This window comes from Heterodontus francisci, chromosome 1, assembly GCF_036365525.1.
Source record: "Heterodontus francisci isolate sHetFra1 chromosome 1, sHetFra1.hap1, whole genome shotgun sequence".
Lineage (NCBI taxonomy): Eukaryota > Metazoa > Chordata > Chondrichthyes > Heterodontiformes > Heterodontidae > Heterodontus > Heterodontus francisci.
Genome location: NC_090371.1, coordinates 169,850,008 through 169,867,568, shown reverse-complemented (window position 1 = coordinate 169,867,568; position 17,561 = coordinate 169,850,008). Strand labels below are relative to the sequence as shown.

Sequence of the window (17,561 nt, the reverse complement as noted above, 5' to 3'; positions counted from 1 at the left end):
GATGTTACAAAGTCTATATAACACTGGTTGTGTCGATACTGCACTCCCTGAAACCTCAGCTGGAAGAATTAAACTCAACCCAACAACATTTAAAGGTCAGTTCCACCAAACACCAGTCAGTACTTCTGCTACAAATGACTAATCAGCGCCCTACCTGTTCTACATCCACCCAATCGCAGCCCACTAACCGATTAAGATCGACCAATCAGGTTCTGAATTTTGTGACCAATCGAAATGCGCCATTTTGGGCGGACTTTTCAAACAGACCAATCAGAGCGAGACATTTAACAGGAGCGACCGAATACACGAACGGCGAATGGAATGCGCATCCGCCAGTCTCAAAATGAATAAAACGAAGAATCAACATAACACCGAGTTATTAATAGAGATCAAAAATCACCAACTCCCGGACTTGCAGGAGATTGTGGCTGTGAACAAGGCTGCGTTTGTTAACCCAGACAGATTGCAAATGAAAGAACTATTTTCCAGATTTATTCGCAATTGGAAGAAATGCCTCCGCCGCAGTGATGTCATCGCCCTCAGTAAATATCCGACATTGGCGAAGCTGAGAGAAAGAGGAAAGAAAGGGAAATAGGAGAAAAAGAGGGAGATGCAGTGAGAAGGGAAGAGGGCTCAGGCAGTGAGAGGGCGGATGATCGTCGAAAGCCCGTCCGCTCATCTTGCCCCAGATTTTAATCACAACAGCGCGCAGCAATAAACGGCAAAACCGTGAGTTTAAATGGGGGGGGGGGGTCTGTGTATTTACACTGATGTTAAACTGGGGGAGGGGGGTCTGTGTATTTACACTGATGTTAAACTGGGGGAGGGGGGTCTGTGTATTTACACTGATGTTAAACTGGGGGAGGGGGGTCTGTGTATTTACACTGATGTTAAACTGGGGGAGGGGGGTCTGTGTATTTACACTGATGTTAAACTGGGGGAGGGGGGTCTGTGTATTTACACTGATGTTAAACTGGGGGAGGGGGGTCTGTGTATTTACACTGATGTTAAACTGGGGGAGGGGGGTCTGTGTATTTACACTGATGTTAAACTGGGGGAGGGGGGTCTGTGTATTTACACTGATGTTAAACTGGGGGAGGGGGGTCTGTGTATTTACACTGATGTTAAACTGGGGGAGGGGGGTCTGTGTATTTACACTGATGTTAAACTGGGGGAGGGGGGTCTGTGTATTTACACTGATGTTAAACTGGGGGAGGGGGGTCTGTGTATTTACACTGATGTTAAACTGGGGGAGGGGGGTCTGTGTATTTACACTGATGTTAAACTGGGGGAGGGGGGTCTGTGTATTTACACTGATGTTAAACTGGGGGAGGGGGGTCTGTGTATTTACACTGATGTTAAACTGGGGGAGGGGGGTCTGTGTATTTACACTGATGTTAAACTGGGGGAGGGGGGTCTGTGTATTTACACTGATGTTAAACTGGGGGAGGGGGGTCTGTGTATTTACACCGATGTTAAACTGGGGGAGGGGGGTCTGTGTATTTACACCGATGTTAAACTGGGGGGGGGGTCTGTGTATTTACACTGATGTTAAACTGGGGGGGGGGGTCTGTGTATTTACACTGATGTTAAACTGGGGGGGTCTGTGTATTTACACTGATGTTAAACTGGGGGGGTCTGTGTATTTACACTGATGTTAAACTGGGGGAGGGGGGTCTGTGTATTTACACTGATGTTAAACTGGGGGAGGGGGGTCTGTGTATTTACACTGATGTTAAACTGGGGGAGGGGGGTCTGTGTATTTACACTGATGTTAAACTGGGGGAGGGGGGTCTGTGTATTTACACTGATGTTAAACTGGGGGAGGGGGGTCTGTGTATTTACACTGATGTTAAACTGGGGGAGGGGGGTCTGTGTATTTACACTGATGTTAAACTGGGGGGGGGGAGTCTGTGTATTTACACTGATGTTAAACTGGGGGAGGGGGGTCTGTGTATTTACACTGATGTTAAACTGGGGGAGGGGGGTCTGTGTATTTACACTGATGTTAAACTGGGGGAGGGGGGTCTGTGTATTTACACTGATGTTAAACTGGGGGAGGGGGGTCTGTGTATTTACACTGATGTTAAACTGGGGGAGGGGGGTCTGTGTATTTACACTGATGTTAAACTGGGGGAGGGGGGTCTGTGTATTTACACCGATGTTAAACTGGGGGAGGGGGGTCTGTGTATTTACACCGATGTTAAACTGGGGGAGGGGGGTCTGTGTATTTACACTGATGTTAAACTGGGGGAGGGGGGTCTGTGTATTTACACTGATGTTAAACTGGGGGAGGGGGGTCTGTGTATTTACACCGATGTTAAACTGGGGGAGGGGGGTCTGTGTATTTACACCGATGTTAAACTGGGGGAGGGGGGTCTGTGTATTTACACCGATGTTAAACTGGGGGGGGGGGGTCTGTGTATTTACACCGATGTTAAACTGGGGGGGGGGTCTGTGTATTTACACCGATGTTAAACTGGGGGGGGGTCTGTGTATTTACACCGATGTTAAACTGGGGGGGGGTCTGTGTATTTACACCGATGTTAAACTGGGGGGGGGAGTCTGTGTATTTACACCGATGTTAAACTGGGGGGGGGAGTCTGTGTATTTACACTGATGTTAAACTGGGGGGGGGGAGTCTGTGTATTTACACTGATGTTAAACTTGGGGGGGGTCTGTGTATTTACACTGATGTTGAACTGGGTGGAGGTCTGTGTATTTACAGTTATGTTAAACTGGGGGGGGTCTGTGTATTTACACCGATGTTAAACTGGGGGGGGGTCTGTGTATTTACACCGATGTTAAACTGGGGGGAGTCTGTGTATTTACACTGTTGTTAAACTGGGGGGGGGAGTCTGTGTATTTACACTGTTGTTAAACTGGGGGGGGGAGTCTGTGTATTTACACTGATGTTAAACTGGGGGGGGGAGTCTGTGTATTTACACTGATGTTAAACTGGGGGGGGGAGTCTGTGTATTTACACTGATGTTAAACTGGGGGGGGGAGTCTGTGTATTTACACTGATGTTAAACTGGGGGGGGGGAGTCTGTGTATTTACACTGATGTTAAACTTGGGGGGGGGGTCTGTGTATTTACACTGATGTTGAACTGGGTGGAGGTCTGTGTATTTACAGTTATGTTAAACTGGGTGGAGGTCTGTGTATTTACATTGATGTTGAACTGGGTGGAGGTCTGTGTATTTACACTTATGTTAAACTGGGTGGGGTGTCTGTGTATTTACACTTATGTTAAACTGGGTGGGGTGTCTGTGTATTTACACTTATGTTAAACTGGGTGGGGTGTCTGTGTATTTACACTTATGTTAAACTGGGTGGGGTGTCTGTGTATTTACACTTATGTTAAACTGGGTGGGGGGTCTGTGTATTTACACTTATATTAAACTGGGTGGGGGGTCTGTGTATTTACACTGATGTTGAACTGGGGGGGGAGGTGTCTGTGTATTTACACTGATAAACTGGGTGGAGGTCTGTGTATTTACACTGATAAATTGAGGGGGGAGATATAGGCTGGGTGTTTAAAGTAACAAACTGGCAGGCAGATTGTAAGGCCTTTAACTGCTGTTGCAGCTTAATGTCTGATATTAGCTAAGTGAGTGAAGATTATATCTGGTCTCTATGGCCTAGTTAATTACTGGATAAACTTGCTGGGCCACAAGAACAGCTGTATTTTAAATGACCCAAATCTAGGCGTCTTTCAAAAAAGGCACACCTAGTGTGAATACTTTTAAGCATTTGTAATTTTGTGCTTTTTATTTTTGTTAAAGATGAAAGACCTGGTGTCTCGTGAGCACAACAATGAAGCTTATAAGCTATTAAAACAGATAAATCAATACTTGGAACAAGAATCCAAATTTCTACCAAGAGCAAGTGGACTTAATGCAATAGAAGCAAACTTGGAGGTAAGAAGTATAGTTTTGGAAGAGATCATTACCGTTTCCTCCTATATTTACTCAGCTCCTTCTCAACATTGTTTAAATTTTTTTCTTTGGACTGTCGTAGTGTAGAGGAAGAAGAGAAAATATTTTGCAGATAAATGTTGAAACGAAGTTGTTTGTTTTCAGGATGGGGTGGTATTTTGCTGGATCATGGTGTGCCATGAAGTAGGGCTGCATCCTCTCAAACCCACTGTTGTTTCACCAACTGATCTGAAATATAACACAGGAGTTTGAAACCAAAAATTTCAATGTTGGTGAAGGAATTTAAGTTTTGTAAATGGAGAATGTGATTAGTTAGGCAGTTGTGCAGTTGTTTCACTAACTGTTGTGTTCAAACTCAGCTTCTGTCAATATTTTTTTTGGTGCTATACATGACCTCAAAACTTGAAATCAGTGTATACTTGATGTATTTTAATTGTTTTGGAGTGCTGCATTTAACTTCTATTCAAATCTAACTTTAAAATATTGTAGAAATTTCAAATTTGACCCTTCCCTAAATCTAATTGTGTTTGGCAAGTGAGATCATTGAAAATGTTAAATTTTTTGCTTTTCAGAATGATGATTGTGTCTCTCCAAAGTTGAGAGATGCTAAAGTGGAAGATCTCCGGAGTTTGACCAGGTTCTTCGGCTGCAGTACTGAAACTTTTGTTTTAGCAGTTAACCTACTGGACAGATTTTTGTCATTGATGAAGGTTAGAATTCCAAAAAATTGCTCCATCTGTTTGGCTGTGTATTTATGACTAGCTATTAAAACAAACTAGTAGGGCATGTGATGGGCTACTAAACATTTAATTTACTTCCTGCATTTTTTTTTTAAAAGATCACTAAAACCCACGTCTTTCATACTGTTTCTGTAGGTGCGACCAAAACATCTGCCTTGTCTTGGAATAAGTGTCTTCCATCTGGCGGCAAAGACCATTGAGGAAGAATGCAATATTCCTTCTGCCCCTGACCTCCTTCGGATCTGTCACTGCAAGTTTACAGTGTCTGATCTCAAGAGGATGGAAAAGATTGTCTATGAAAAACTAAATGGGGAATTTAAGGCTGTCACTGCCTTGCACTTTTTACACTTGTATCATGCCCTAGCACACTGCCATTTAACTGAAAGGTTAGTATCTGATCATTAATGATAGGATTGACCTGTGCTACTTTTAGATAAATTTAATCTACATTCTCAAAATGCTCACATCTTCCTCTTCTAACCTTTTTTTAATATTGTGAAAGTTCCTGCTTTTGCTTAAAAAAATTTAGTTTTCCTCTGTGCAGTATGTATCATGAAATCAGAGGTATGCTCTTTTGTGCAAGTACAGGTTTGCTGTATTTTCAAAGAAACTTTTGTTTGCCAATGTGTGAATATGACTATCATGTTTCAAAGATGGTCCAAGATTATGATTGACTTTGACAGATTGCAGGGATTTGGCATTGAATTATTATATGTTGTATTTTTTCCTTAGGAAAGAATTCCTGATCCTTGAGAGACTGGAAGCACAACTGAATGCCTGCAACTGCCGATTTGTGTTTTCTAGGGCTAAAGTAAGTTTAATAGGCGTTATCATTGCACTATTAAAATGCAATGTGTAGGCCATGTTCTGAGCTCATTTAGGTGTCTTCTGTTGTGTTATAGAAAGAAACTTTGGACTGAAATTTCCTTTGCTTTTGCAGCCATCTGTATTGGCATTGTCCCTTCTGACCTTTGAAGTTGAAAAGCTGAAATCTGTTGACTTGTTTGAAATTATACTGCGTGTTCAAAAACATTCCAAAGTAGGTATATTGGAAGATGTGTTTCTCAAAATACCCTCTTTTTCTTTTTAATTCATGTGCCAGCACAGTTCCTATATTTAAAATACTACCATTTTGATGTATGTTAGTTAGTGAAATGGGCATGGGACTTGATACCATCTGCAGGAACTGCTGCTGAGCAAGGAAAGGTGGCAAACAAAATATTATTTCTTCCCCCACCCCATTGCATTTACAGATTTCCTTGTGAAAATTAAAGTAGGCTGATTCAAGGTTATAATAATAATGCCTAAGGAACATTGCGCTGCAGTATGATTAAGTGTAGGCAGTGGCATTAATTTACCATAGATCCACAATGAAAATTCAGGTTTTAGTAATGGACAGAGCTATTTCTGTTGAGCCTGTTCGAGGCAATTTTGTCACAGTAACCATAAAATAATTGTTAAACTACATTTCCTTGACCATTTGGACCCAGTTATGTAATGTAGCTTAATCCGAATAAATTCTGGAGTACATTTCATTTTGTTGTGTGCTATGCTTATAATGTATAAACCAATGCAAAGCATAGGAAATTACGCAACATTTCCAGTATGATTGTGTTACCTCCGGAAGAATTGGTAATAACATTGTTGTCTTTCAGATTAGTCACTGTGACTTAGCATACTGGCATGAATTGGTATCAAAATGCCTGGCTGACTATTCTTCACCTGAATGTTGCAAACCTGATAACACGAAGCTGGTGTGGATTGTTTCAAGACGTACAGCCCGTCATTTGCAGAATAGTTACTACAGTGTTCCTGAACTGCCAACTATCCCAGAAGCTGGCTGCTTCAGTGAAACTGAAAGGTAAATTGGTATGGTGTCCTGACATTGAAACAGTGCTTTTTTTGTATTAAAATGTAATTTTCTAGATTATATCTAGAAAGGTAATGGCTTACATGCTCATGGAATAAAAGGGACAGTAACAACATGGATATGGAATTGGCTGAGTGTCAGGAAACAAAGAGTAGTGGTTAATGGATGTTCTTTGGGCTGGAGGAAGGCTTGTAGTGGAGTTCCCCAGGGGTCAGTGTTGGGACCCTTGCTTTTCCTGATGTATATTAATGGCCTAGACCTTGGTGTACAGGGCACAATTTCAAAGTTTGCAGATGATACGAAACTTGGAAGCATTGTGGACTGTGAGGAGGATAGTGTAGAACTTCAAAAGGACGTAGACAATTTGGTGGAATGGGCAGACAGGCGGCAGATGAAGTTTAGTGCAGAGAAATGTAAAGTGATTCATTTTGGTAGGAAAAACATGGAGAGACAATGTAAAATAAAGGGCACAATTCTAAAGGGGGTGCAGGAGCAGAAGGACCTTGGTGTATATGCGCATAAGTCATTGAAGGTGACAGGACAAGTTGAGAGAGCAGTTAATAAAGCAGTATCCTGGGCTTCATTAATAGGGGCATGGAGTACACGAGCAAGGAAATTATGTTGAACTTGTATAAGACACTAGTTTGGCCTCAGCTGGAGTATTGCATCCAGTTCTGGGCGCTGCACTTTAGGAAAGATATGAGGGCATTGGAGAGAGTGCAGAAAAGATTCACGAGAATGGTTCCAGGGATGAGGAACTTCAGTTATGAAGATAGGTTGGAGAAGTTGCGACTGTTCCTTGGAGAAGAGAAGATTGAGAGGAGATTTGGTAGAGGTGTTCAAAATCATGAGGGGTCTGGATAGAGTCGATAGAGAGAAACTGTTCCTACTCGTGAAAGGATCGAGAACGAGAGGGCACAGATTTAAAGTATTTGATAAGCGAAGCAAAAGTGGCATGAGGAAAATCTTTTTCACAGAATGGTTAAGTTCTGGAATGCACTGGTACAGAATGTGGAGGCAGGTTCAATTGAAGCATTCAAAAGGGAATTGGATAGTTATATGAAAAGGCAGAATGTGCAGGGTTGCAAGATGAAGGCAGGGGAATGGAACTGAGTGAATTGCTCTTTTGGAGAACTGGTGCGGACACGACGGGCCGAATGGCCTCCTTCTGCACTGTAACAATTCTGTGACATTGTGCAGTGCTGAATTTTTACACTATTCATTGTTTCTTTCAAGTGAGGATTCATGTGAAGAAATGAGCTGTGGTGAAGAATGTCTGAGCAGCCCCCCACAGAGTGGTGCAGAAGGAGAATTCTTCCCTGAAGATTTCTTTCATCAATCCAACTGGCAAAATTGCTGTTTTCCAACTCCGTCCTCAAATTCATTGTAGACCTGTGGCTCACCTTTTTGCTTGTCCTTGCTTTTAGCTGGCCCAGATTGAGTCATTTTAAAAAGTGAATTCCCCTTGAGCTAATTTATAAGCTAAATGGGGATTGAATTGTAATATAATGTATTGAGATTTCCACTGTAGCTTATCTGGCAGTATGGAGATCTTGTGGCCCCATTGCCCCATGATTGCCATTTGGCTCTGTTCTTTCCAGTACCTCCATATTGTGCCCGAGAAAATTTGCTCTGTCTACAGCAGTAACAAAAACAGCTGAACGTTGTGTGATTCCCTTCAGTTCTACTTAGGCCATGATCTCTTACCACTAATCTAAAGCTGTGACTTCTAAACAGTTAGAGTCCACTTTTGGTCTGGATATTTTACTTTGCCAGACCAAGTTCTATTAGCATTGATTTTAATGACCAGATGTGGTAATATAAATATCACATGGCATTATTTCGAGTTTTATTTTAGAAATGAAAAACTGTATTTGGATGTTCTATTATTCGAAAACATTAACTTAAATTCCTTCAACACATTCAAACAAAACGTTTGTGATTGACCAGATGAACTGCAGACTCTTTTCTCTAATATAACATTATTTGATTTATCAAATGTAGATGGTTGAATAATGCTCCTGTACTTTCCTTTGTAAAATGCAGCAATTATTGTAAGGCTAGATAGTGTCTTGCAAACTGCAAGCTAACTTTTTTTAAAAGCAATGTGCTTTTTATGAAGCTTCTTTTGACTGTACATTGCTGAACGTGAAAAATGTGCATGCAATCCTTATCTATTGGCAGAAACATGAGGATCAATTCTATGTTGCTGCACTCTAAAGAAGCACAGGTTAGAGAATTGGTACAGAATCAATAAATTAACTCTGTCAGTTTTTCTTGTTGGAATTTCAAAAATTCCTTTAAAAACTTATGTGCCCTCAATTTATCAGGGCTTATGTTAAAATTATATTGCAGAGATTTGTCTACACAGCTCTTTCAAGTAATTGCAAATAACCATGTCTTTTTATCAAAGATTGCTGATATTTCAAAACTGACTTCAAATGGTATCTGGAAGTTGAATCCTTTTTAATACCCATGCTATTGCTTGTAAAAGGTCAATTGAAAATATTTGCAGGGGATGGGGGTAGTTTTTGTAAAATAAGTTCCATTATTGGAAAGAATGAGGACTATGTCCAGCTTAAGTTGCTAAGCCTTATCTACTATACTAGAATGGGATAGATTTAAAAACAATAGCTGGACAGTCCTGTTAATTTATTTTTTGTGTGAAAAATTTAATTATCCAATAATTAAGAATTTCAATAGAATGTCAGAAGGGCTTTGTTGTTGCACAGTTTCAATTTTAATGAACAGATAATTTGAGTTAAGTAACATCCAATTTAGAGGGGTAGACTGTAAACCTTAATTGCTGGAATTCCTGTTACAGTATTTTCAATTTCCAATGTTAGCTTCTGTTACCAATAATACTTTCCAGCCCATCAACAATCCGCTGTCTCTCTCTCTCCCTCCCATCCCCTTGCTATCTACACTTTTCACAAGCTGTGTTTTAGTGACAGATGTGATAGCATTCTCACGTCTATCAGCAATTTTTCATGGCTGTCACTCCAGCTGATTGGAGAGAGTGGTCAGATCAGTTTCGGTAATGTTTAAATACAAGCTTTTTAAAAAAAAAAAAAATGCCATCTGGAGGAAGGATACTTTTAAAATTTGCAAATATTACAGGTATATGCAATGATAGTACTCTGTCAAAGCGGCTGTGCTCTTATCTTTTAGCAGCAATTACCTCAAACAGGAGCCTTTGGTACAGTAATTTGTTTCTGTACAACCTTTTGGTGGTTCAAGTGCCAACCAAATATTTTTGACTAGGACTTTACTTTGTGATTAGTGATGTACTGGTTGATGTGGTTGATCAATGACTGTGCTTGCTCCTAGATTAATACTTTTTTGGATATGAAGTAAAAGTTGTTTCCTATAACCTCTGTGCAATGTAGATGTATAGAGGGGAAGTCCTAGTTTACAAAAAATGTATAGAAATAGCATAACTTAAATGTACAGAAAAAGTGCACTTATTTTTTTCTCCGTATTCAGGTATGAAAGCAATCCAATGCACTTATATGAAAAGTGTTGTATGTAGCATTGTCTGGTTGTTTGGCATTGTGTACAAATTCCCTGTAGATATTAACTTATTGTATATTTCTAGTTTGTAAATATTGTATAATGTATCAACCTGACAAACTTCTATCAACAAAGAGCCTGAGTCAATAAAGACTCTTTGAAATCTATCTTGTATTTTATTCAGAAGTTCAGAACTATATTTGGCTACTAAAACATATATGTAAATCTTGTAGCCGATCTTCCCTTCATATGTCCAATGTTGTCCTGAAACAGTTTGTTCTTGTAACCCTTATTCAATTCAGAAATATCATAGGTGTGTTAAGATATTCAGCTTTCTATATTATGGAATGCATTCAAGACAGTTTTAGAACAATATTTTTGGAACCAACTAGGGATAGGCTATTTTTATCTTGTATAATGTAATCATAGGGTAATGAATAATCTCATAGTAAAGGGGTGGAGTGATCATAATATGATAAGTATGTCCCTCTCAATGTGAAATTCGAAGTCCAAAACAAGAGTCATAAACTGAAATAAAGCCAATTACATAGGTATGAGGGGCGAGTTGGACAAGATTGATTAGGAAAGTAGATTAAAAGGTATGACTGTAGATAAGCAGTGGGAAACATTTAAAATAAAATTTCAAAATTCTCAATGAAAATGCATTCCACTGAAAAACAAAAACTCCATGGAAAAGTGGCCCATCCTTAGTGGACTAAAGTTAATAGTATTAGATTAAAAGGGGCTTATAATAAGGAGTGGGAGTTTTAGGAACAAGCAAAGGTCAACCAAAAAATTGATTTTAAAAAAGGCAAGAATAGAATGAGTAACAGTATAAAAACAGATTGTAGAGCTTCTATAAGTATGTAAAAAGGAAGAGAGTAGCAAAAGTAAACATTGGTTCTGTAGAGGCTGAGACAGGAGAAATTATAATGTGGAATAAGGGAAAGGCAGAGATGTTAAACAAATAGATTGTATCTGTCTTTACAGTAGAATAAACAAAAAACTTATCAAAAATAGTGGGGAACCTAGGGGCTAATGAGAGTGAAGAACTTAAAGTAACTAATATCAGTACAGGAAAAAGTACGAGAGAAACTAATCGGACTAAAAGCCAACAAATCCCCTGGAGCTGATGGCCTACATCCTAGGGTTCTACAAGGTAGCTGCAGAGATAATGGATGTACGGATTATGATCTTCCAAAATTCCCTAGATTCTAGAACAATCTCAGGATTGAAAGGTAGCAAGTATAACACTACTATTCAAGAAAGGAGGAAGCGAGGAAACAACTACAGGCCAGTTAGCCTGACAACATATGTTGGGAAAATGCTGGAATCCTTTCTAATGAGATGATAACTTACTTAGAATATCATATTTGGCAGCATCAACATGGTTTTATGAAAGGGAAATCGTGTGACAATTTATTAGTTTTTTGACAGCTTAACTAGCAGTGATGTAGTATATTAGAATTCCAAAAGGCATTCAACAAGGTGCCACACAAAAGGTTCTGACACAAGATAAAGGCTTGTGGGTAATCTATTAGCCTAAAGGATTGGTTAACAGATGGAAAGCACCGTGTCGGGATAAATGACATTTTCAAGTTGGCAGGCTGTAACTAGTGGAGTGCTTTGCAGTGGTGGGGCCAAAGCTATTTTCAGTCTTTATAATGACTTGGATGATGGAACTGAGAATAATGTATCTGGGTTTGCTGATGATACAAAGCTAGGTGGAACAGTAAGCTGTAAGGAGGACACAAAAGGCTGCAAAGGGATATAAGCAGGTTAAGTGAGTGGGCAATAAGATGGCAGATGGAGTATAATGTGGGGAAATGTGAGGTTATACATTTTGGTAGCAAGAATAGAAAATCAGAATTTTTTTTAGATGGTGTAAAACTTTCAAATGTTGGCATTCAGAGAGAATTGAGTGTCCTTGTCCTATTCACAATCTATATAAATGATTTGGATTTGGGGACCAAATGTAATATTTCCAAATTTGCTGATGACAGAAAACTAGGTGGGAATGTAAGTTGTGAGAAGGATGCAAGAAGGCTTCAAGAGGACTTGGACAGGCTACGTGAATGGGCAAGAACATGGCAGATGGAATATAATATGAATAAATGAGAAGTTATCCACTTTGGGAGAGAAAACAGAAAGACAGGATTTCTTAAATGGTGAGAGTTTGGGAAGTGTTAATGTCCAAAAGGACCTGGATGTCTTTGTTCATGAGTCACTAAAAGCTAGTGTGCAGGTGCAGTAAGCAATTAGGAAGGGAAATGGTATGTTGGCCTTCATCGCAAGGGGTGTTGAGCACAGGAGTAAAGATGTCTTGCTGCAATTGTATAGAGCCTTGGTGAGACTGTACCTGGAGTATTCTACAGTTTTGGTCTCCTTATCTAAGGAAGGATATACTTGCCATAGAGGGAGTGCAATGGAGGTTCACCAGACTAATCCCTGGGATGGCAGGATTGTCTTGAGGAGAGATCGAGGAAACTGGGCCTGTATTCTCCAGAGTTTCAAAAAATGAGAGGTGATCTCATTGAAACTTACAAAATTCTGACAGGGTGGATGTAGATAGGATGTTTCTCCTGGCAGGTGAGTCTAGAACTAGGGGACATAGTCTCAGAATAAGGGATAGGCTATTTAAGACTGAGATGAGGAGGAATTTCTTCTCTCGGAGAACATAAGAATACAAGAAATAGGAGCAGGAGTAGGCCATTCAGCCCCTCAAGCCTGCTTTGCCATTCAATAGATCATGGCTGATCTGATTGTGGCCTTAACTCCACTTTCCTGCCTCACCACCATAACCCTTGACTCCCTTGTAGTTTCAAAATCAGTCCAACTCAGCCTTGAATATATTCAATCACCCAGCCTCAAATGCTCTTTGGAATTCTCTACCCCAGAGGGCTGTGGATACTCAGTCGTTGAGTATATTCAAGGCTGAGTTAGATACATTTTTGGACTGTAAGGAATCAGGGAATATGGGATCGAGTGTGAAAGTGGAGTTGAGGTCCAAGATCAGCCATGATTTTATTGAATTCTGCAGCAGGCTCGAGGGACTGTATGGCCTACTCCTCCAATTTCTTATGTTATCATGAACTTGACTGGGAGTGCATTCTATGAAGGGAAGAAAAAAAGGACTGGTTTCTCATTACTGCAGAATCCAAATGAGTTTTATTTCTGTGGTTTGTAATAGCTGGATCCTGACTTCTGTTAGTTGTTCTGGATTTGGGTAGTATTGCTTGCATTTAGTTGTTGGGGTGGAGGCTGGCAGAATAGATTAGACAGTGGGATCAGATAAGGAAGGTGACTAGTAAAGGATCAAATAAAGGAGCTAAATTTTACATTTACTAGAAATTGACTAGGACACTGCTTACTGGAAAGACAGGAAGACGAATTATAGAGTTAATGGAAAACTTTTTTATGCCTCGGTAGATAAAGGGAAAACATCTGGGATTTGAGTGAGAGAGACATCACAAACATCACAACAAACAGATTATCTGGTCGTTATCACACGGCTGTTGGGAGCTTGCTGTGCACAAATTGGTTGCTGCATTTCCTACATTACAACAGTGACTACACATCAAAAGTATTTCATTAGCTGTAAAGTGCTTTGGGACACTTGTTGTAATGAAAGGTGCTATATAAATGCAAGCCTTCTTTTAGTATTCTAAGTACAGTTGTACCAATATGACAATGAAAAGCTGTTCCCATTAACAAATGCTACAAGGACCAGGGGACACAGATTGAAAGTTTTGGGCAAAAGATGCAGGAGGAATATGAGGAAGCACTTTTTTACGCAGCAGGTGGTAACGACGTGGAACTCGCTGCCCACAAGAATGGTGGAAGTGGAGACGATCAATGACTTAAAGAGAAAGTTGAATGGCCACCTGAGAGAAATAGACTTGCAGGGCTACGGGGATCGAGCTGGGGAGGGGGACTGACAGCACACCTCTGTGGAGAGTCGGCACGGATGCAATGGACTGAATGGGCTGCTGTGTCGTAAATGAGTCTATGACTCTGAGTTGGCTCAACAACTTGCATCTATATCGTGCCTTTAACGTAGTAAAACATCCCAAAATGCATGACAAGTGCATTATAGACAGAATTTGACACCAAGGCACATAAGAACAAACTGGGCAATCTGTTTATGGGGCAAATTGTGATGTGTCCTTTCACTCACTCCAGTGCATTGTCTTGCTGCTCCAACACACAGGGCTGGATTTTAGTCTTTACTGTTTAAGTGTTAAATATCATCTGGGGGGAAATAGTCTATCCACAAAAGAAAGGGAGGATTGCGTGCCACTTACGGGGTGCCTCCCCACCCCGATTTCATTTCATTAAGTTAATTGAAGGAAAGTCAGGTGGGTTCTGTTACTGGCATACATACCTTACAATCACTCATTCCTCTCTGCTTAACACCTATGGAGTAAAAATTTAAATCTGCAACATTATATCCGTCCTACGTTGACTCAGAAACTACATTAAACTGGAGCAGAATCATTTTTTGTAAAAAGATGGGCACCATGTCAACTTGATAGTAATCTTCAAGCCAACTGTCTGAACTATGAACTCAGAGATGGCTAATTTTGTACCATTAACAGAGATTAGGAAACATAGGAGCAGGAGTAGGCTATTCGGCCTGTCGAGCCTGCTCTACCATTCAATTAGATCTTGGTTGATGATCGACCTCAGCAGCACTTTTCCATGTTATCCCCATATCCCTTGATGTCATTAGTTTTTAGATATCTATTGATTTCTGTCCTGAACATGCACAATGATTAAACTTCCACAGTCCTATGGGATAGAGAATTCCAAAGATTCTCAGTGAAGAAATTACTCCTCATCTCAGTCTTAAATGGCCCATCCCTTCTTCTGAAACTACGTCCCCTGATTCTATACTCACCAGCTAGGGAAAACATCCTATCTACATCCACCCTGTCACTCCCTATAAAAATTTTGTAAATTCCAATGAGATCACCTCTCATTCCTCTAAACTCTAGAGCATACGGGCCCAGTTTTCTCAATCTCTCCTCGTAAGGCAATCCCGTCAGCCCAGGGATTAGTCTGGTGACCCTCCATTGCACTCATTCTATGGCAAGTATATCCTTCCTTAGATGAGACCAAAACTGTATAGAATACGCCAGGTGCGGTCTCACCAAGGCTCAAAACAATTGCAACAAGACTTCTTTACTCCTGTGCTCAAAACCCTTTGCGATGAAGGCCAACATACCATTTGCCTTCCTAATTGCTTGCTGTATCTGCATACTAGCTCTTAGTGACTCATGAACAAGGACATCCAGGTACCTTTAGACATCAACACTTCCCAACCTCTCATCATTTAAGAAATCCTTTGTCATTTTGTTTTTTTCTACAAATGTGGATAACTTCACACTTATTCACATTATATTCCATCTGCCATGTTCTTGCCCATTCACTTAGCCTGTCCAAGTCCCCTTGAAGCCTCCTTCCATCCTCCTCACAACTTACATTCCCCCAAGTGTTGTGTCATCAGCAAATTTGGAAATATTACATTTGGTTCCCATATCCAAATCATTTATATAGATGGTGAACAGCTGCAGCCCAAGCACTGATCCTTGTGGTACCCCATTCGTAACAGCCTGCCATCCTGAGAATGACCCATTTATTCCTGCTCTCGGCTCTCTGTCTGTTAACCAATTCTCAATCCATACCAGAACATTACCCCAAATCCCAGGTGTTCTAATTTTGTTTACTAACTTCCTGTGTGGGACCTTATCAAAAGCCTTCTGAAAATCCAAATACATCATATCCACTGGTTCTCCTTTATCTATGCTACAAGTAACATGCTCAAAAAACTCCAACAGGTTTGTCAAACAGGATGTTTCTTTCATAAATCCATGCTGACTCTGCCCAAGCATATCATTATTTTCTAAGTGTCTAGTTAGCACATCCCTTATAATAGATTCTAACACTTTCCCTACTACTGACATCAAACTAACAGGTCTGTAGTTCCCCGTTTTCTCTCTCCTTCCTTTCTTAAATAGTGGGGTTACATTTGCTACTTTCCAGTCTGCAGTAACCTTTCCAGAACCTATAGAATTTTCAAAGATAACCACCAATGCATCCACTATCTCTATCGCCACCTCCTTCAATACTCTGGGATGTAGCTCATCAGGTCCAGGGGATTTATCAAACTTCACTCCAGTTAATTTTTCGAGTACTACTTCATTATTAATACTAATTTCTTTCAGTTCCTCATTTTCACAAGTCTCTTGGTTCCCTAGTATTTCTAGGAGATTTTCTGTATCTTCCTCCATGAAGACAGACATAAAGTAATTGTTCAGTTTCTCCACCATTTCCCTATTCTGCATTATAAATTCTCATGTCTCTGCCTGTAATGGACCCACATTTGTCTTTGCTAATAATATAGGAAAACACTTTGGTGCCAGTTTGTAGATACCCACTGTTCACTCAAGATTCTCTCACCATTCGCTTCATAAAGTGCTTAAAGTGGTGGTACTGTCTACTTCTGTCTACAGGGTTTCCATTTGTACCCGCATCTAAACAGTTTGCTAGTCTGAGCATGATCACAGGAAAGCACAATTCTCACATCGGAGAATGATGCCTCTAGATTAGCATCATGCCAAGCACCAATTGAGGGCTTTTTAAAAATTAAAGCTATTCTTGATGCATCCATATCAAACAGTTACTTGTTGCAAAGAAGCTTTGAAATGGGGATTCTGGAAGGGTGACAATAAGGAATATCAAATAGTATAAAAGTATATTGTATAATGTACAACATGACACTGAACTAATTAACGTTAATGCGCATGTTTACACAGGCTACATTAAAATATCACAGTGTGTGTCAGGAAACCCCTATATGCCAAATGGGATGTATTAATTTCATTGGTTGGTAACTTACCTTAGACTTTTAATGGAAAAACTCCTCCAAGTTAACTTTAAATAAAAACGAGCAGCCAAGATGGCCACTGCAATTTACATTTGAAACACCAAGAGATTGGTCTGAGGCCCAGCCAGAAGAATGCTTTGGCTAACTGAGTAGATTAGCCAGATATTCCTCGTTAGCAAGCAATTCAAAGTCATCCTGAGGCATTCGTAAGTGGAGACATCTCTCCGGGATACACACTGACAACCCCTCCTTAGAGGAGTTTTAGATTTTAAACTTCGGACCTCATTAAAAACAGAGGGGATTGATAGAACCATGTGACTGCTTGCTCATCTTTGATGAAACTGGAAGTTTTGTCACACAGACAGCAGACAGGAAGTAACTGAATATACAGCAATAAAGCAGGTAGCTGCTCCTCTGTGTCTCCCTCTCTCCCCCCACCCCAGAAATATCAAGGAAATAACTGGCTGTGACTGGGGACCCCCCAAACCTACAGACCTCTACAGTCAGTAATCAGGGGAAGAGAATCTCAAGGAAATAACTGGCTGTGACTGGGGACCCCCCAAACCTACAGACCTCTACAGTCAGTAATCAGGGGAAGAGAATCAACTA

At 40.4% G+C, this 17,561-nt stretch overlaps 1 protein-coding gene across 1 annotated transcript; it reads left to right on the top strand.

The window, feature by feature from the left end:
* The first annotated feature begins 399 nt into the window (after positions 1–399).
* Positions 400–10,230, top strand: ccng2 (cyclin G2). The gene is made up of 8 exons (XM_068038271.1): positions 400–729; positions 3,788–3,922; positions 4,513–4,650; positions 4,816–5,066; positions 5,413–5,491; positions 5,621–5,719; positions 6,336–6,541; positions 7,787–10,230. Exons 2-8 carry the CDS (start codon positions 3,788–3,790, stop codon positions 7,938–7,940), a joined length of 1,062 nt encoding a protein of 353 aa, XP_067894372.1. The 5' UTR covers positions 400–729; the 3' UTR covers positions 7,941–10,230.
* The last annotated feature ends 7,331 nt before the right edge of the window (positions 10,231–17,561 follow it).

Coding starts and splice junctions, on each gene's coding strand:
- ccng2 (XM_068038271.1), top strand. CDS start 3,788: ATGAAAGACCTGGTGTCTCGTGAGCACAACAATGAAGCTTATAAGCTA. Junction 3,923..4,512: donor CAATAGAAGCAAACTTGGAG/GTAAGAAGTATA, acceptor TTTGCTTTTCAG/AATGATGATTGTGTCTCTCC. Junction 5,067..5,412: donor CACTGCCATTTAACTGAAAG/GTTAGTATCTGA, acceptor TTTTTTCCTTAG/GAAAGAATTCCTGATCCTTG.